This window comes from Aythya ferina (genome assembly GCF_964211825.1).
Source record: "Aythya ferina genome assembly, chromosome: 5".
NCBI lineage: Eukaryota > Metazoa > Chordata > Aves > Anseriformes > Anatidae > Aythya > Aythya ferina.
Window position 1 is genome coordinate 17,755,724 of NC_140301.1, and position 20,521 is coordinate 17,776,244.

The 20,521-nt window shown below is 34.7% G+C and overlaps 1 protein-coding gene across 5 annotated transcripts in view; it reads right to left on the minus strand.

The window, feature by feature from the left end:
* Positions 1-2,061: 2,061 nt before the first annotated feature.
* PPFIA1 (PTPRF interacting protein alpha 1) overlaps positions 2,062-20,521 on the minus strand; it is a 58,183-nt gene continuing 39,723 nt past the window's right edge. Inside the window, exons 19-30 of one of the 5 annotated variants that reach the window (XM_084520225.1) lie at positions 20,045-20,138; positions 14,704-14,785; positions 14,390-14,590; positions 13,521-13,583; positions 12,986-13,012; positions 11,093-11,268; positions 10,918-11,015; positions 9,026-9,201; positions 8,531-8,599; positions 5,882-6,047; positions 4,560-4,630; positions 2,062-3,549 (exon numbers count right to left, since the gene is read on the minus strand). In XM_084520225.1, coding sequence (XP_084376351.1) covers positions 4,572-4,630; positions 5,882-6,047; positions 8,531-8,599; positions 9,026-9,201; positions 10,918-11,015; positions 11,093-11,268; positions 12,986-13,012; positions 13,521-13,583; positions 14,390-14,590; positions 14,704-14,785; positions 20,045-20,138 — 1,211 coding nt within the window. In that variant the 3' untranslated portion in view covers positions 2,062-3,549; positions 4,560-4,571. The remainder of the gene's footprint in view (positions 3,550-4,559; positions 4,631-5,881; positions 6,048-8,530; positions 8,600-9,025; positions 9,202-10,917; positions 11,016-11,092; positions 11,269-12,985; positions 13,013-13,520; positions 13,584-14,389; positions 14,591-14,703; positions 14,786-20,044; positions 20,139-20,521) is intronic. The other 4 variants (XM_084520227.1, XM_084520228.1, XM_084520226.1 and 1 more) reach the window with 4 other exon arrangements.

Genomic DNA, 20,521 nt, shown 5'->3' on the forward strand with positions numbered 1-20,521 from the left:
TAATGTTTCTGCTATGAAATATAAGTTACTCTGGACTTAAAATATAGGGAATATTAAAAATTAGGCTAAACTTACTCTAAACCAGAGGTCTGCTAGAGCAGAAAGCAGGCTGAGAGAACCCAGATACTCTCCGTAATATTTCTGTTACTGTTCCTAAGCCTTTTCAGAGTATTCATCCACCCTGATTACAGATAGGAGTATTTGGATACAGATAAGAATATATACAATTTTTTTTTATTTATATAAATTTTAATCTATCCATTCCTATATGCCATAGAACTACACAGTGCTGCTACCTTAATTAGACTAATTGCCATTTGTGCAGAAATGACTAGTGCAATAAAACTATGATCCCCGCCCCTCACCCCTCACCCCCCCCCAAAAAAAAAAAAAAAAGAATACCAGCAAATTATTTAGAATAAATGCCAGGAAAAGAAAAATCTTCCCAGCTGAAGGCAGTACAGTTTCTGAATTTCAACCAAAATATCATCCTCTAACTAACTCTTTAAACACTGAAAAATGAGCACAATAATACTTCAACACTGTATCTGTGTTTAAGTAACTGAAAATTACTTCTGTTTCCATCCCCCCAACCCCTCAGTATACTTAGCTTCAGCAAGTTTCATAGCAAGGGTCATGCTCTTTTAAAGACAGAACAACAGCAGGACAAATTCCTCTCAGGAACAGGTAGGTAGAGGCCAAGCACAAATGCTGCTTTGAATCACTTCACATGCACCCCACTTTAAGTTCTGGCATGATAAATCACCATTATCCATATAACACAAAAGCAACTTCTTGTCTTTTAATGCTGCACAGCTTAAAGCATCACTTTTCTCCTAACATCTTAGATCACCTGCCCTCTAAACATGCAAAAATCGGAAGTGTAAAGTTCTCAAATAATTCTATCATCTCTTTATTGCAGATAAAAAGTGTTCTCACATTTCAAAACACATACTAACATTTTCACAGCACTTTACAACTGAAGCCTTTAAAGACATTTGTCATTTTACAGAAAATTGCATTTAACCAAGCTTTAAATAAAGATGACTGTAACTTATCCATGTGCCTTTTACACATACACTTGCAACGTTTTTCCTTGGGAGCGGGGGGAGTGGAGGAGTTATTGAAAACAGAAGTTTCTTGGGGATGGTGATAGCTTTGCTGTGTAACTCAGGAAGAAGCCAACAGTTTTACTATTTTGTGAAAACTTTTTCTACTTCGCTCATTTATTCTAGCTTCATGTTGATTCTATTATTCCATAAGTCAGGGCTTTACAGCCTTACAATAATAACCTTATTTTTCACATTTTACAAGTCTAAACCACATTGTTCTCACTTTTGAGAAGCAACAATACATGACTTTGAACACCTACCATCACATCAGCTACCAGAGATGTGATTTTTTTGCTAAATGATGAAGTTCAGCTAACAGTGAGTCAACATTTCCTTCTGCACTTTCATTTTATCTTTTTCTATATAGATTTTTTTCTGAGAATGTAAGGGACTGCAAATTATCAGACAGTGACATATATAGAAAAGCTAGACAAAGATGCATTATTGAACGTTTAAAGCATTGATCACACTCTCTCCATTCCGTGCATTCCACATCCTGCTGTGAATCTAGAGGACATGATGAAATGTGCTTCAATGACTAAGCAAGTTTACTCTTCTGTCTCCTCATCTACACAAGAAACATTTTACAATATATTTAAATTGAAATAAGCAGTCCTGTTATGACCCAATTTCTCACTGGTTCCCTAGACTCCCCAAATATCTCTACTGTCAATATCATTTTATTAACAAAGCTACTATATAGAACAGCACTTCAATCTTCTTCACATGGATCAAAATACACTAATGTTGTATGATAGATTGTGGGGGGGAGGGAGGAAAGGTAAACCATAGCTCTAACTACTAGAAGTACGCAATAAAGCATTTTTCTTCTGAAAATTGTTTTTCAAAAAACTGATGACAACAACTTGAACAACTCTGAAGAAAACGTCCCTTCTAATGTAACATTTTTCCACTGGAGAAGAGCAAAATTATCATTTGAAACAAGACCTACAGGGCAGCAAAGAATCATTAAGATGCTTTATTGACAAATATCCACTCACCGCAAAAGTATCTGCCTGCATACAATTTGATTTTAGCTTTTCAATAGTGTTTTATTGGCAGTGGAAAATGCATCAGTACTTTATTGAAAGAAAGCAATAAATAATACTGTGATAAAAATAGTTCAAAAGTAGACTGTACATATTGTTACATAATCTGAAAATACACAAAAGATTAATAGAAAAACAGAACAGTAACAATGAAATTGTTTTACAAGCAAGTTAAAAGTGGAAAACAAAATAAGAAAAAAGACATGCTATATATATTGTTGCATAATAAATAATGCACCATCTGAACGGATTCTTGCTGGCTTTTTAATGTGCCATTTACAAGTGTCAGATACATTTTTCTACTCATACAGTCCAAAATGGCTACAACCATCCAAATTGAAATCCAGACAACTCTTTAGAACAAGTTTACAAAACACAAAAGATGACTTACGTAAGAAAAGTAAGGCCTTTATTAGGAGCTGCACTGCTTTAGTTTTCAGCACATTGTACCTTCATCTTTCACTAGTCATTTGACATGAGACCGCAGTGCTTCACGATTGGTCCGTTAAAACTAGTTTTACCAGCATCTTTCCACAAGTGTTTTCAGTCAAAAAGACCTAGGACAAAAACTCTCTCTGTGGCCTGTGGATTAAGACCAGGAATTATTACGAAGTCTATCCTCCTCAGTTAAGGAAAAACCGTTCTTGGCTTATGGCTTGTTTTCAGTCACTGTGAAGATATGCTATACAAATACAGCAGAGACAGAGTTATGACCGAGTCAATCACTTCTAAAATGTGTTCCATAATGTTCTAGTTCTTCCCAGCTTTTAAAACAAGTTATATTTTAATTAAAGACAAATTTCCACTGCTTGACGATTCCTCTTTGTGGAAAGGTACAGTTCCAAAAAGAAGAACAAATATGTACCATACCTTCTATGACAACATATACTTGTCTGAAAAAAAGCTGGACTTGTTTTCAGGTCTAGCTAACATTTCCAAAAGACGAAATATATACTGCTTGGTGTCATGATACTTGTACAAAGGTATTAAAATCCTTTTCACCTTCAGTTTCATTATTAAAAAACAATGATAATTACAGTAACCGCATAATTTACAAAAACCCTATATTATTTATAGGGACATATACATACAAGCATTACAGTACATTCAGTTGGAAAGACTAAAATTAGAATAAAAATCAGCAATGACTTGATTTGTAGACTGAATAGAAACAGAAAAAAGTAAGTAACTATATAAATGAGAAGTCACATAAATATAAGAAACATTTAGATTCTAAAATATTTTCTCTATAGTACTCATGAATTTATTTGCTAATTAAAAACTCTGTAATAAAATATCTCAAAGTGTCCATTTAACAAGTATTAACAGGTTACGGTTTCCAAATGTTCAAAATGCTGCATATCACCGGTAGAAATAGTGTGGGTAAACTGTAAAAAAAAAAAAAAAAAGCAGCAAAAAAAAAACATTAGCAATTTCTTGAAACAGATTTCCTTCCAAGTTCCTCACAAACAATTCAGTTATGTAGCAGTCATGCATCAAATTATTGCCATGCCATAACGTATACAGTTCTATTGCTTTCTTGAAATTTCAGTTACAAAGTAAAGCACACAAAGTCACATATTTTCACTTCCTAGATTTTCATCCTAGGTCACCTGACTACAGAAAATTCTGAAACAGTGAGGATAAGTAGTGGCAAGTGGGGGGGGGGGAATACTCAAAATTTTGATGTTTTAAACTAAAAAGATTTCAAGATGGCCCCTTAACTGACAGATCCACACATTCTGAGTTGTGTTAAGTTTCCCTCATCGATATTTTATACATAAGAACTCTTTAGAGCTAAAACTTGTGTGAAAAGGTTCAGGATTTGAAGAAAAGTATATTAACAAATGTTAAATTCCCTTGTGTTATCAAGCTGTCTTTTATCGTTGGCACTGCTCCACAGGTACCCAAATTTTAGACTCCAGGTAGCTAAATCCAACAAAACTAAGTAATCCCAATGGTATGGAAAAATCCAAGAACTAGAAAGCTATGCGATTAACCCTTAGAAAACAAAGATAATAAAACTTAAAGACTGAAATAATCTAAACTGCAATGTCACACACTATTTTCTTTCCTTTGTATCCCTAATTTATTTCTTTTTCCCTTCTCCCCACTTCCACTACTTGTTTCATCCAACTTTTGATTTCAACACTTTCTACAGTTATTTAGTATGTGTCCTTTTTGAGGCTGTTTAGAAAACACTTTAAATACAGTAACTTCCAGAAGTAAATACCAAAACTCAGTCGTCTTTGTAAGAACAGCTGTGGATTTTGAATATAACAATCTACCCTTCAAACTCAAAAGGATTTTGTAAGCATGTAAATTCATTCTGCTAAAACACCTGACATTTTACTACATAAATAGCTGCTTTACTATTATACCTATCCACTTTACTCACCAGGAGAAGGCTTTAACAGGAGTAGGTCCTTACTGTAGCAGAATCCAATCTTTGTGTTCCTGATACACTGCCTATTCCAAGAAGCATGGGAAGACATGCAGAACACAGCATGCATGTTAGTTTTCAAAAAAAAACACAGCAGTGTGACTACAGCTATTATGCTCACTCAAGTCTAAGGTTACAAGTTAGAAAAGCTGTTTATTGTACAGTTTATACATTAACCACTTCTGTTTTCAGTGGCTAACAAAAAGTTTCCTAAAAAACCTGCATGTGAACTAGCACACAAACTGTGCAAAAGTAATTTGTTTTCTAATTTATATACGTATTTTAATACAGTAAAAAAAAAAAAAAAAAAAAAGGAAGGGCTTTTACACACAGAAGATTTAACTTATTTTACATATTTTTTCACATGAATTCTGGAATATATTTTGTGCTCGTGAAAATATTTAAAATATACAGCAACTCACATTTTAGACAGTCATATAAGGTGCAAAGGTTGCTTCTTTGAGCTTTACTCAAATATACTTTTCAGAACTTGAGACAACTGAGCTTATGAACAAATTCTCATCCTGCCTATTCTAATTAAATGCATTTTCTATTCATTTTTACTTGTAGTTTGTAAAAAAAAAAAAAAAAAAAAAGTAAATAAATAAATGAGTGGAAGTTTATTCTCCTGCTACCCAGGAGACTGCTTTAAAACTGACAAGATAATTCATGCAGCACTTGATCAACTTTCATTTCCAAGGACTTTTGTGATGTTTTCTTTTTTTTTTTTTTTTTTTGAAGGGGGGTTAAGGTTTTTTTTTTCCTTTTAAGTATGGGGGTACCCATATACATATACATCATTCTAAGAACTGAATTAAACAGTGGTTTCAAACACACTCAGTTAAATGACCACTGTAAGAAAAGTGCACATTTTACTCTAGTTGTAATATTCACAAAATTACCTGTGTGTTTATTTATACCCTTTGCTAAATGTATTTTACTGCATCTCAGACTTGGGACTTACATAGGTCTAATTGCTACTAATTGGAAATTGTGCACAATGTTACTACAAGACTTCTATTAAAACGTCATTTTGTTCCCCTAGCTTAATAAAAAAATAAATATAATTCTCATTGTTATTCCAATGAAGCAAAAAGTAACTCTCTATCTAGTTCAGTTCCCTGGAATTATAAAGCACCCAACGGTTAAACAGTGTTACATATACAATCATGCACAAGGCAGATGCTTTTATGGAGCAAGAGGCAATTGGAACTTAATTTCTCTGTAATTTCAAGCAAAGAAAGTGCATCATGCTTAAAATAATACAAAGTCAATACCATCAATCTGCATCTTCTTTGGCTGCATAGAGGGTGAAGACATTGAGGTTGTAACTCTGAAATTTGCAGGAAGAGTCTCTGCTGATCCAGCAGCTAAACCTCTTATGTCCTTTGGTCTAAACTTCTTTCTCCATGAAGGTGCTCGCCTAAAGCTCTTATCATCATCCTGTTAAATTGATAAACATCATTAGCAATTCAAAACATTAGGATTGTTACTGACATTAAAAGGATTACTTACAGTGTAAGTAAATATGCCATGACTGAAAGACTTAGTTTTCAGAACAGTTCAGCTCTAGTAGCTGCAGAGGTCTCTGTTTTCAACAATATATGCTCATTTGCTGGAGTGTAGGCATGTCACCTCAGTAACTATGGAAATTCATGTGCTTGGCACATCTAGGAAAACCTTTTTGTACTTCAGATGTTTTTACTTCATGATTTGCGGTAATCTGTAAGTGTCATATCATCTAAGAATAAGTGAGTGATATGAGGAGTGAAGCAGATCACAGGAGCTGCTTTGGGAACACTGGAACATAGAGGCTTAAGCTGAACAATTGTTTTTAACTTTAAATTCTGTCTTACAGGAATGATGATACATCTCACGTTATAAATTACAAGAAATGATAGAATGATAGTGAGGACGAAGATGTAAATGTAGTAAATACTTTATTGCTGTTCAGTGTTTTGCCTAAGCACTTAGGAGTACTTATCTTGTAATTACCCAACTGCATTCTCTTCCAATCATACATCTGTGTCTTTCAGAAATACAACACTACACCTTAAATACAAGGGTTTAAATCCTGCTTCCAAAGATATCTTTTGCAGTGAATGTTAATACACAATATCCACTGTGCACCTGCATTTGCCAGCTTCACTTTTAGAAACAATTCTATCCTTTTAATGTTATTTTACATTAAATTTGTCCCCTTTTGGGATCAAAATTCAGAGACAAGCATCTGCATTATTTGTAGAGATCTTCATGATGCACAGAGCAGAACACCTGTTCCCTCAAAGCTCCTTCTCTTGCATCACTACAGAAAAGTAACTTTTATAACTATCAAGCTGCTTTCTCTTGATATTATTAAAACCTTAGTACAGATCATACTAAGAACAGCTGTTAGGATGCAGCACAAAAGGGCTGCAACAAGTCTATTAGGCAAAAGAACAAGGCAAAACAAATGAAGACCTGTCACAGCAACATACTGGTATACACTTCACTTACTAGATCCAAAAGCAGTTTAAGCAAACACTCACACATCCTCTATCCTCTTCCTAATACTAACATGAATGTTTCTCACGTATCATAGAGTTGTTTCCTGATATAGTTAACCACGTTAGTTATTTTGCTACCTTAGTCATAATCTGAATCAGTTCCTCCTATATGTACTACCACAAAAATTCCCATTAGCACAGAGGAAGAGGTAGTACAGAGTTCAGACTCACTTGTCGAAGTAATACTAGCTTGCAACTGTTCACTGAATTACATCACAGAGCACCTTAAAAGCTTTTTAAAAAGTTAAAAGACTTAATGCACTCCTGCACTAATGCTACAGGTTCACAGGGACTACAAAAGTCACAGAACCATAGTATATCCTGAGTTGGAAAGGACCCACAAGGATCATAGAGTCCAACATACAGGACCATCCCCCCCAAAGAAACAAACCATAAGGCTGAGAGTGTTGTCCAAACGCTTCTTGAACTCTGGCAGACTTGCTGCTGTGACCACTTCCCTGGAGAGCCTGTTCCACTGCCCAACCACCCTCGCAGTGAAGAAATTTTTCCTAGTGGCAGCTCCATGCCATTCCCTGGAGCTGCCTAAACATTACCTGTTGCTGTTCCCAGAGAGCAGAGCTCAGCACCTGCCCCTCCACTCCCCTCATGAGGAAGCTGCAGGCTGCCATGAGGCCTCCCCTCAGTCTCCTCTCTCCCAGGCTGAACAAACCAAAGAACATACATCTTGCCCCGTCACCTTTGTTGCCTTCCTTTAGATACTCTCTAATAATTTTATGTCCTTATATTGTGGTGTTCAAAACTGCACATAGTACTTGTCAGGCCATGCTAGTGCAGAATCTCACACCTAGTTTGTTACAGCTTTCTATTTGCTATGTTTGAATGAAGTTTATACACCCCAAAAAATCAAGGATTACTTGATAAAAAATAATATAATATAAAATAAAATAAAAACTTTGATGAACATGTATTTCTGTTGATCATGCTATACCAGTATTAACAAATAATAAGGCGAGCTTTTATGAAATACACTCAAAATTATTTGAAATACTATTTTTTATAACAAAGGATTGAAATAAACTATACAGTGGCTTTATGAAGTATACTTCATTCATATGCAACACTAGTCACTGATTTTCACACATTTCAGAAGAAAAAGTGATTCAGCCAAAAGTGTGCTGCTAGAAGACATTAACCATATGAGCTACAGAACTTGTATGTCACCTCACACTTTCACATTCAGAGTTATTTTACCTAAATACATAACACTGCCATATTCAGAAATACATAAAGAGTTTCAAGTTAAGATTTCTGTGACAACTCTGTCAATAGCTTAACAAGGGTCAAGCTAAATTCTTTCACTTCACAGTTCTGATAAAGTTCCTAGGACCACAGGACAAATCAACAGCTCATATAACTTACTTCATCAAGTCTTCTGTCAGTGCCCATAACAAGAAGGTTATTAAATTCCCTCTCCAGAACAGCACGGGCCTAAAGTTCACAGTAAAAAAAAAAAAAAAAAAAAAAAATTAATGCTAAAAAGCTAGTGAATCTGTATTCATTTTTTATATGTAATATAACCTAAATCATTTAAGACCTTCCAATCAGATTAAGGAACATTCTTCGTATTTGGGAAGTTACAACATTTTAACTTTCTGACATTACGTTTATTTCTTGCTCAAATTGAGTTATTTCAGAATAAAAACTAGCAAACAAAAAAGGTTAAGTTTTATACTAATGTGAAGATGGGCTATGAGGAAAAGATACAAAAAATATTGTTTGTTCAAGCAAATTTAATAACTAGAAGTTAGTAAGCAGAAAATACTAAGTAAAGCACAGTTATATGATTTTCTCACTTATCTGAGAAATAGTCACTTGCAATCTTAACCATCAACCATAAAAGCGATTTTTCCGTACCTGTGTGTTCTGAGTGGGTATTTGTAATAAGAGAGCTAATGCATTGTAATCAAATGTTTCATCTAAGGCCACAAGTGCACCATGAACTCCACTCTCTACAAGGTTATTCGCATATTCCTTAAGACCAATGGACAATACCCAACGAATCATTCTCTCGTTGCTCCAGACAAGGACATCTAGGAAGTAAAAAAAAAAAAAAGTTTCCTGTTTATATAATGTAACTTTTCTGGAAAAAAAAAGCAGTCCTTTCTTGATCTGTATTCTGCTAAACAGTAGCCCTCAAAGAATTCTGTAATTTAACACTTAACATCATGAACTAATCTCCCCCGCAATTTTGGAGTGCATGAGATAGTCTGAATTGGAAACAAAACTCCACACTTACACCCCAAACACTCTGTGTTGGATCCCTTCCATACAGCAGTTTTCATTGCAGCCGTAAGTACTGCTTCTTGCTCAATCTCCTCTCTGCCTACAGAGGGAGTTTCCTGTCATGCTAGTTTTGAGGCAAGTGAAGTAGGGAATACTGTTCATGCAGGTGGGAATTGTCCAAGATCTTTTATTGTACACTGTCATTCTTAAGGGTTTGTTACTCACAACAGACTAAATATTTTGTGGTTTTTTCCTACTCAACAGAAAAATCCTGTTAACAGTTTGATACAATTCCTACTGAATTTGAACAGAAAGCTATACTACAGTGCTTTATAATTTTTATCTACCTTTTAGTTTTGACAACATCCAATTTAATAATATAGGCTTATGTACACTACTACAATTTTCTGCAATCATAATTTTGAAGTGGAAAGTAAACGTATTTGAAATTTGCTTGAAGGCATTTCATACAATAACAGTTCAAAGATCAACATAAGCTCATCTATGAAGTAGCAAACACTTTTTAAATACCAATATTCAAACAAAAATTATGTTCTTATCAGTAGGTGCTGTGTTGTTTTTGTTTTTGTTTTTGTTTTTTTTTTATACTATATTTTTACCTATACCAACTGAACTGTTATAATCCTGAAACACGTTGCTTCTGATCTGTGTCGGTGAGCATTGTTCCCAAACAATTCTGAGGAGCAATTCAAGAGTTAAATGTTACAGAAGCAGCTCCCTATAGGAAATGGATGCAGCTATACCATTTTATACCATTTAAGGAGGCTAAAAAAGCTTATCAGCCTCCACACAGGCTTGTTTCATGCCAGTTAGTTGCAATTCCTGGGAACATTTCCAGGTGCAATCAGTTCATTAAGACAACAACCAAAAGGTATGAGCACTTTAAGAGGAAAGAGGAACAAAGGGCAGAGAATCTTCCAAGCAAAATCTCATGTGTGATAACCCTAAAGTTTCAGTCTAAGATGTCAGAAAACACTTCCGATATTGGGCAGGGAAGAAAATTTGTATGTGAAGTTTTGGAAAACGCTTTGAATTCCCAATTTGCTTCTTCATTGCCTCCTCTCTTGTTTAACACTCACCATGAATGTCAAAATACAAACACTTACGTCACCTGGATTTATTTATTTATTTTTTTTTGATAAAGTGTTAGTTAATAAAAATTACCAACCACAAGCAACAATGAAGCTATGTAGGTGAAAAGTTAAGTCAACACAAAAGATGTTCGAAATTCTCATTGTACTACAATGTTTAGTTGTGGCTCAAATTTAAGTTTTATTAAGTATTAAGTTTAAAAAATGCCTAAATTTGTATCATCTCCCTGCACGAGTGAATACATTAATGATATATTTCCTGATTCACCATTCAGGACCCAGATATCTCCTGTTTAACACAGATATTTTATGATTTCTCCCTCCAATGTTCTTTTTATTTTAAACACGTTTTTGAGGTAGATCAGTGAAAACAGGTAGGATTCAGACTGAGGTTAAGGCAAAATCATTAACCTTTAATTTCAGCTTGACTTTCTTCTCTTTTTCTTTCAAGTTCTTTTCGATCATAGTTCAGTCTTCGTAGGCACATAATTCCACACTGAAAACTGTTTCTGTTTAGAGAAGAAAAAGATATTTAGAGGTAACAAATATTTGCTGTAAGATTAGTCTCCATATTAAATCTATTTACCTGTGAAAGCTGTCCACCATTTTAAGTTGTCCACGTAGATCTTTTTTAGTTAAATGATCCAGCATTCGAGCATCAACAAGACATTCCATGAAATAGCTGCGATATTGAGGGAGCCCCAGACTTGGGAGCCATTCATTGCCAATCCACTCATGGTTCATATCACCATATGCTAACGTCTGTTTTTAAAAATTAAGTAATAAGCTTATTAAAATGAGAAATAAAGAGAAAAGGGTTTTTTAGATAACATATTTTAAAGAAAAAGATAAAACAATACCTATGGAACTTTCAGCCTGTAAAGATAAACAGATCAAAAATATCAAATAGTATGTGTATGTCTTTGAAGAAGTCACCCTCATGAAGAAAACCAAGTTCATATCATATCAGTAAAAAACTGCCCTAATGTATTTCACGTTAAAGAGTATGAAAAAATTAAAATCTAATAAAATCATAAAAGACTAAGATATACTGTTTTAGGTAGCAAGAGCCAAAGAACTTCATTTTGTTAAGATGCTGAAAATACTGTATCTCTTGAAAATTTGGGAGATATTTTTTAAGCACAAAAATACAAGATATCTAAAAAATAACTGCAGCGGGGCAGTGGGTTAATACTCTTAACCATTTTCAGAAACTGATCCCAATCATAAGAAAAAGTGGAAAAAGCTCACTGTTGTAGAACCAAGAATTATAATTGCTAGCCCTTAACCAAAAAAAGACTTCCTTCCCTCCCCCTGCATGTCTGACCTGTAAATCACCAAGTTTTTTTTTGTTTGTTTGTTTTTGTTTTTTTTTTTTTTGTAGGAAATTTCTAAAAAGAAGAGAATTTATAACTATGCATCCAATCATTCCTTAAGCAACAAAAAGTAACAGCTCTCTTTTTTCAAAAGTTGAGGGTAATAATTCACTTTCACTGTGCAAGTCTAAAGTTGTATTTCTTCTCTGGAGTAATGACAGCATGTTCTAGAAAGAGGCAAGGCCACATAGAAATGCATTTCTTCAAGCCATTACTAGGTAGCTGACTGAAAAGATCATGCTATTCTTCTAATAGGGAGGTAAGCTATGGGTTATCATTGACAACCTGCAAATGAGTATTTGAGAAGTAGTTAATGGGACTTAAACAGGTTTAAGCTGGAGGGCGGCCAAGCGAGAAGAGACTATACCATCCAAAGATACGGGTCACAGGGAAATCCCAAGTTTTGTTTACATCTCCATATAAAATACTGAACTATCTCAATCCTGAAAATACAATTAGGATTTGTCACTACCCTAAGGGAAAACAATCAAGGAGGATTAAAGAATTAGTGCACAGAAATCTACTTATCTATCTAGGCTCAGTATGCAGTACACCTATGATGGTGGCCAGGCTGAGCAGAGACTTTCTGCACGACTGATACTCTTGCAGGACTTCTGGCTTGCATCCCCCACCAAAACATTCCAGTCTTTACATCATTACATTATTTTAATTTGATCTAGTATGTTAAATATACAGAATACTACAATGCTCATTAAGAATGAGCAACTTTATTTTGGACATTCATAAGCTTGAGAACAAATATTTTGGAAAGCTAACGATAACGAAGCCTTCTGAATATTCTTCCCCTAACAGACCTATCAAAAAAAACTTCATGCATAACTTTTGGGATCCACAATGTAACAAGGCATTTCACAAATTTTCCACAATTAACCACCAAATCTTGGAAGCACTAGAAAACACTGAAGCTTCTAAGTAACCTAAAAGTCTCTCCTAAGTATATACTATAAAAACACGTAGTTCCCCCTTCTCCCAGTCCAAGCCACACCAAGAGTCACTAAAACAAACAATGAAAGAAAGATTTTTTTTCATGCTGTAATTATCGTGACAGTTTACATATGATCTATAATAATAAAGTTTCCAACCTGAGCCCAGCTTCCCTCCTCATCTTCCTGTTACGTGGTTAGAAAAGCAAAAGAACACATGTATTAGTACTTAAGTTTAGTAATGAGATCAAAGTTAAAGATGCACTGCAAACTCTAAGTCTACTGCATACAGACAAATCTACATAGTGCAAGCATCATGCATTGTGAAAATTACACAAGACACCAATTCTTCCATAAGAATTTGGAAAACCCATCTACTGATTAACTTTTCCCGGAGAGAAGAAATTTCTGCACAAATAAATCAATTTGCCCATTAAAGGAAATCAGAGTTCCCTTTTTCAGATTAGGGAATTGATTTTTTTTTTTTTTTAGTCTTAAAACTGTTTTTCCCCTTCTGAAAAAAAATGTCAAGATGCAGGTTACAAGGTTAATGATTAGAAGAAGTCATAACACAGAACTTTACTGCATTAATTTTTAGAAAAGATAGAAAAAAGAACAAATGATCCTCAATTTGGTAGTTCAAAAAGTGAGAAAAGCACTCTAAGGAACAGAAGTGGCAACACCGTAAACTAACCGTTTGTTGTGTGGCTGTAAGATTTTCCATTTCTTCATGTGTTACCCAGACATTTCCCGTGGTCTAATATGACCCCACAGTGAACCAATCACATCCAATGAAAGGAAAGCAGTAACAAAGAGGAAAGGTTGCAGAACATATAAGCAATTGGTACACATAAGGAGCAGGCATGGGCAAAAGCAATGGTTTCTGGAGTCTTTAAGTATAGGTATATCTATCTAACGTGATGGCATAGGCTTTTATTCTATTAGTATAGATCACTGTTCTTCAAAAATATTAACAAAATTGAATGTGATAAATAGCTTTCACTGATGTAATTAGTGAACAAACACTTGACCATGCTCTAACCCAAAAACCACATCTGTAGTCTAGAACATAATCCCAGGAACCCCCAAAATAACTTTAGATTGTAGAACAGATAGACTCGTAAGACAGAACTTATACTACCTTGAATTGTCTAACTGTGTTATAGTACATAGGAGCAGTTGGACTCCTACTTTATGTAGTTTGAATCATTGGTTGGAATTAATGGTCTTGCATTCATGAATTGAAAAGGCCTCCAACTATTTTACAAGTTTCTCTACATACATGTATACCTCATGTGTATTATAAATCTTTGAGGCCAAAAGCAGAAGTAAATAGCACGTACTTTAGGTATTTTGGATTATGTACTTACGCTGATATGAACTGCTCTTAAGGAAAATGCAGTTGTTACTTCATTTAATTTCCAGAAAAGTTAGAAACATTCTTAAATACTAAGGTTCAAATCCTTTTGGTTACATACTTATGGTAGATTTTTTATTTTATTTTATTTTTTTTAGCATTCCAATGGTCCTAAAAGATGTCAAATGCTGGATCATTTTCCTTACCGTCCTTGAGGTGGGAGGGGCAGACGGACTTGTTAATGACATGATCTCTTGAATGGCCAGCCTCAGCTTCAGCCTATGCAGAGGATTACTAATTCCAATTTCACGCTGTATTTCCGTATCAGACAAGGCTGACATGATAGCACCACTTTTCACATTTGCTCGGCAAGCAGCCACATACCAGGCTGGCATTCCTACCCACAGCTGAAACACAAAAAAGGAAGTAATCAGATCTGGGAAACACTTCTAGCCCCAAAATATTAGCTTCCTTAAACATCTGTACAATCATTATCATTTATTCTGGAGGGACCACTTACCTCCAACCACACAACCACTGTGGGTCCATCCCACTGTGCAAAAGGTAGGCCTTGTCTTCTGGCTTCCTCAAGCAGCTCATGTCTACAATAAAAAATATTTATTAATAACAAAGAAACTAGTGTAGATGCCAATTTAAACACTATGATCAAAAGCCATACAGGTACAACAATCTAACTGCTAACGCAGGCACAGAAAATAGACAAGGACTATGTAGTGATGTAAGCTGAACCAGACAGGAAACGTCTGTGTGGCAGAGATGCCAGATCTTGCCTCTAGGAAACAAAAGAATGATCCATGTCTGAAGCTGCTACTGACACTCAGGCCAACGCTGCCACTACAAAGTGGAGGTGTCTGACTTATTTGTCAGTAGGATTCTCAACTGCTGTCATTTTCTGCTCAGCAAGTTAGACTGAACCAAAGTAGCCATTCTTCAACATGCAGATTCAAAACCTGTGGAAATGTACAAGTAGATCAGATATCTGTGCCACAAAAGTAGTACCATCCATTAAGATGTTGAGGCTAGAAATCAAGACAAACTATTTAATTGCTAAACTTCACTCTGCAACAGAAAGCCTGTCAGAATTTCAGGCATAGCTTCAGACAACTATTGTATTCAGACAGCCACACGTCAGCAATTAAATTCTGAAAGGCTATGTACTGAAACTCAGCTTTGATCTCGTTAAGATTACACCATTTCCTTTGCTATTCTGAAACAGAACAGACTGAAGTTTAATATTGACAATTCAGCTTACAGAAACAATGGAAGCTCACAAGATCCCTATAAATAGCTTCCAAATATGTTTCATAAGCCAAGAGACAAAAACTAGTGTTGCGTGTATAGCATGCAATGCTGCTTGGAGACATCTGTCTTTAAAAAGAAAAAAAAATGAAGTCTGGAAAAAAAGCATATTTAAGCTGTCTTTGAAAGCCAATTGTATTTGGTTTAGTTTCCACTCATCAGAAGTTTAGAGAAACAACTCCATGTAACTGGACAGTGTTTTTACTGTTTTTGTTTTTTTTTTTTTATTCATGCTTGCAAGTATAGAATTGAAAAGACAAGGAGCAAAACTACAGATTCAGGATCTTCCTTTGTGTATTTATCATTTTCTCACTTTAAATCAAACAATCTCCCTGACTCTCAAACTGTATCACTGAGGAGAGTTAAGATTATAAAACATTTAAAAATTACACATTTTATAACCACGACACAAAGCACCTTGAAATGAGATTATCATAGACTAGTAGCTTTTGTTGTTGTTAATGCAAAACAAAATTCATGTCTTCTAGACATGGCAGCATACTTAGGATTCTCACATTATATTGATGGTTAATTAAATATCACAAATCAATGAAGTAATAAGTATACTAGTACCTGTTTTATCAATACACAGCACTTCACCTGCATATTGATCAATTCCTAATACTCTAGAAGAACCTTCCAATACTTCATCACAATTAGATGTGCTACCCAGGAATGAAAAAGAGGAAGGAGGGAGGAACTGTCATATAGCTGGTTATAAATAACCAAATGGATCCATTTTAAGATCCAATAATATTGAAATAGTGTTCAGCAATTAGCAGCTCAACAGCTAGATTTCAGTGACAAAAAAAAAAAAAAAGACTAAAAGCTAATATCTATTATTCATGTATTTCAAACATACACGTATAGCTAAAGTGAGAATAAAGGATCAGCTAATTTCTGCTAGCACAGAAATTAATCTTACAAATTACTAGCCCTAAACACACTGCTTTGCTTTATTACTTGTACTGGGTCTAGTAACATATTTTTCTATTTTAAGTCTTCAAATAAGAAAGACGTTGTAAAATACTGCTTGGTAAGAACAGAATAAAATGTTTAATACTGTATTTGCCAGAAAGGAATACAATGATTTTTCAGAGGAGTTAAACTTCAAAACTGGTGTTTGTCTTCCTTTTGGGTTGGTACGCTAACATGCCCATGCAGTGAGGGAGGCGCACTAGTGACAAAGGAGCGCAGATATACTGAAGCAGCCTGAAGATAACAGGAGGGCACGTGAGTGCTGCCTCTCTCCTTCCCCCAGCTTAGAAAGCTGTTTGGGGGCACTGTAGTTCAGAGAGTTGTAGTTTCATTGGCCTCTCTGCACGCTTTAGGCATGAAACAGTAAGTGATTTGGGGATGAGCAGGAGAGACAATGTATCAAAAACAGAAGATGATGTTACGATGCAAACTTTAAACTTGGTGTTACCACTATATGCAGAAAACAGTTGTGTTGCTGGAGGGCAAATGTTATGTGATGGAGGCAAATGTGTAAAAATAACAAATAAAACAATGGTTATAAGGTAACTTTAAGCAGAAATCATTCAAGAGATCCAAAAAGCAATGCTTCCATGAGGTAGAATGTTATTTGCTGAATTTGTTCATATACAAGAAGAAAAACTCACTTTGATGGGAGGTCATTAAACTGAGAATTCAAGACAGCCAAAGGCATTTCATGGGAAGGATAGATGCTATTATAAAGGTAGATGCTATTGGTATTTACAACTGATGCATCTGTTTTGTTTGTGTTTTTCCCCCCCAACAGCACTTTACCAGTAATTACCTTCCGATTTCACCAGAAACTCACTGTGTTTGAGCAATGCATAGTCAGACTGCGTACAGATTGCAACTGACATGCCAGTTTTGTTTCATACCATCCAATTTTACATGGCATCCACTGTATAGCTTCTTTTAAGGAGAGTTACCTTAAACTTAGGCTAGCCTTCCTTTCTGATAAACACAGCATTAAGTTTGTTGTGTTGTACACAGAAAAGCACAAATACAGTTGCAAACACTGTTAATAGTACAGCTCAAAGATGAACAGAATGGACAGAACACTAAAGCCAACATATATTTAGTAAGCAAAGAGCAAGTTTTATAGAAATACATCTACCTTTAAATTGATTTGCCATGACTATTAACAATTCCTAAGCAACTTTTAAACCCCAGATTCTAAAACTAATTCCAACTAAGATTTAATATGTTCCTTACAAAAAATTCACACCATGCAAATTAAGACAAGACATTGTACTAGCATTAAGACATTGGATGTATTTCAGCAACACACTTTCACAACAAATTATATATCTAGTCTCTCTTCTCATACACTTTTTTGAAATAAGTTAGCACTTCTCATATATTACTACAAAATCCAAACAAGATTTATCACTTCACAATAATCCTAACAAATTAAATATGAACTTACCCTGATTTTGCACTACCACATCAAATGGTAAACAAAAGGAAAATAAAACAATAAAGAAAAGTATAAACTAAGATTAAACTGAACCCAAAGGCATACAAAAAGACAAATAATATGTATTAATTTAGTTCTGTAGCTACAGATAGCTTTTTTGTTAGTAAAGACACTGAATACTGCCCTCAGCCTGCTTGTGTGCATGAAGAAATCAAAAAGATAAGCAGGCAAATAGGGATTAGAAAGACAACTATAAATAGAACTAGTTACTAGCTACTTTTTTTTTTTTTTTTTAAATAAAAGTAACAAAACATCTCAAGGACACAGCAAGCGATCTTTGACACTTGTCAATATTGTTTCCTGTGTTCAGACTTCTATCAGGATCCTGAAACAACCAAATCAAAGTATATTTCTAAGATTTTTAAATGGTAGATTTGCATCTCCATGAAGTTCAAAGAGCTTTGTTGCTGCTCTCAGCAATAAGTGCTACACATTATAAGAATCTTCATCAATGCAGTTGTTTCATACCCACTTTCACTGAAATATCTAAACTGTAGATACTTTCCTGTAAATACATATGTATCCATATTTAACAGCTAGGCAAGTCAAACTGAGAAGTTTTCACTTGTCAAATACAGACTGTTGCACTTTACGCAACGAACAAGGCAGCCGTGATGTATACTTTATGTACTGGTAGTAAATTTTTGAAAGACAGAATACGTTTACAAAGAAAATTTATGGTTTATCTGCAACTGCTCTTTTTGCATTTATAAAAGACAGTATAGATTACTCTACTCTAGAATACAATTTGTTGCTGATATTGAGAAATATCTATATTGTTTGAAGAAAGGCCTCCTGCTACTTAAACGTGATCAGATTAAAACAATTTATTCAAGCAAGACATGGTACAACTTTAAAGCTTTGTAGAAAAAGGAAAATATCAGATCATAATAACATGTTACTGCCTTCACTCTAACAGTGAAGAAAAACAGCTGAGCTTTGTTATACAAACAAAACCACATTCCATTCTGACTTTTCAAACTACCACACTGCTGGTTTTCATTAGAAGCCAACAGGCATTATTTTTATTTGCTAATAGAACTTAGGTACTGCAAGAAATCTCTCTCGCAAATGTGTTTTTAGCACACTGTCTCTTCAACATTCATTCTTTAATCTTCAGAAGGCAAGAAAAAGCAAGATAGTTCTGATCTCAGCTTTTTTTAACTGAAAGTAATAACAGCTGGACAGAATAAAAGCAACGGAAGTACAAAGTAGATGGCTCAGCTTTGGGTAGAAAAATGCAAAGAATGCCTGATCCTACTTGCATAAATTCAAGTGCTTCCTGTATTACCATATAAGTATTAAGTCAAGACTTCTACTAGTAGCAATATCTATTTCTCACCTACACTTATGAGTCTTTGCTTCTTCTAAGTCTGGGAATAACAAAACATGCAGAGGTGAACTTTAAACCAAAGATTTGCTTGAACACATTCTGAAAAAATTCATTATTAGGAAAAAGTAAATGCGTATCTAAAAGGATGGATCTTCCCTAAAGGAAGGAAAGAGTCGCAGTTTATTAAAAATGAAGAAATGGGTATATGGTAGAAAAATTCAGCTGTTACAATGAGCAAAAATATCAAGATAACCTTAAACAGAAGTGGGGGGTGGGCAGAGGGAAGGGAGCAAACAATCAGCAGCTCTAATACAAAAACAAATACATTCAGAAGGATGCCTGTAGAGAACATTTCATGCTTTCACACTGCACTCTGTGGAACAAGTAGTAATAAAAGGCAACACTGGAAGTTTTTCAAATGAGTTGAACCCAAAGCAGGTATTAAATATAACATATTGTGGGAGGGTTTGATAAGAGTCTGCTTCTTATCTCCAAGTTTATTACAGGATTTAAATAAGAACTGGTTCATCACTGAACTTCATGGCATACTTACCAAGACTACACTACCATTAATGTTCTTGGAAGTTAGTTAAAAAAAATAAAAAAAAAAATCTGCAGAAGCTTAATAGCCACAGCACCATACTAGGGAAAAACGCCTGAAAACAAAACTGAAAACAAAGCATTTTTAAACAAAGCAATACCTTAACAAAGAATTAAAAATATTTGATAACTTACTTTTTCTGCATTTTCCTGTTTTTTTCTGCCTGACCTCCAAGCTTACTGAGACCTAATGCATCCTGAGAGGAACTATCTGCTTCTGCCATGCCAACTGCAAAAAACAAAGACATAACACTTACTATCATCTCAATTTTGGCCACATACTTATAGATCAAAACATCACTACTGCTTTCCTGAGCAAAAATATTTAAACCTTTGTAATATTACTGATCAGAAACATACACACTGATTTTATCAGGAGATTTCATTTCATTTAAGTGGCAGAAAGTTTTTTTTCCTGTCAGGTCCATAAAAGTCAAAACAGGCTGAGAGTTTTGTCTAAGTATTTATCGTAATCATACTTCATAGTCTAACACTCCTTTCGTTATCATATCCAAATGGTAAGGCAACATGTGATTATTCAGACAAAACCCCAAAAATGTATAAATGAAGATTCCAACTAAAAGATCAGATACAGAAATAACAGTGAATGGT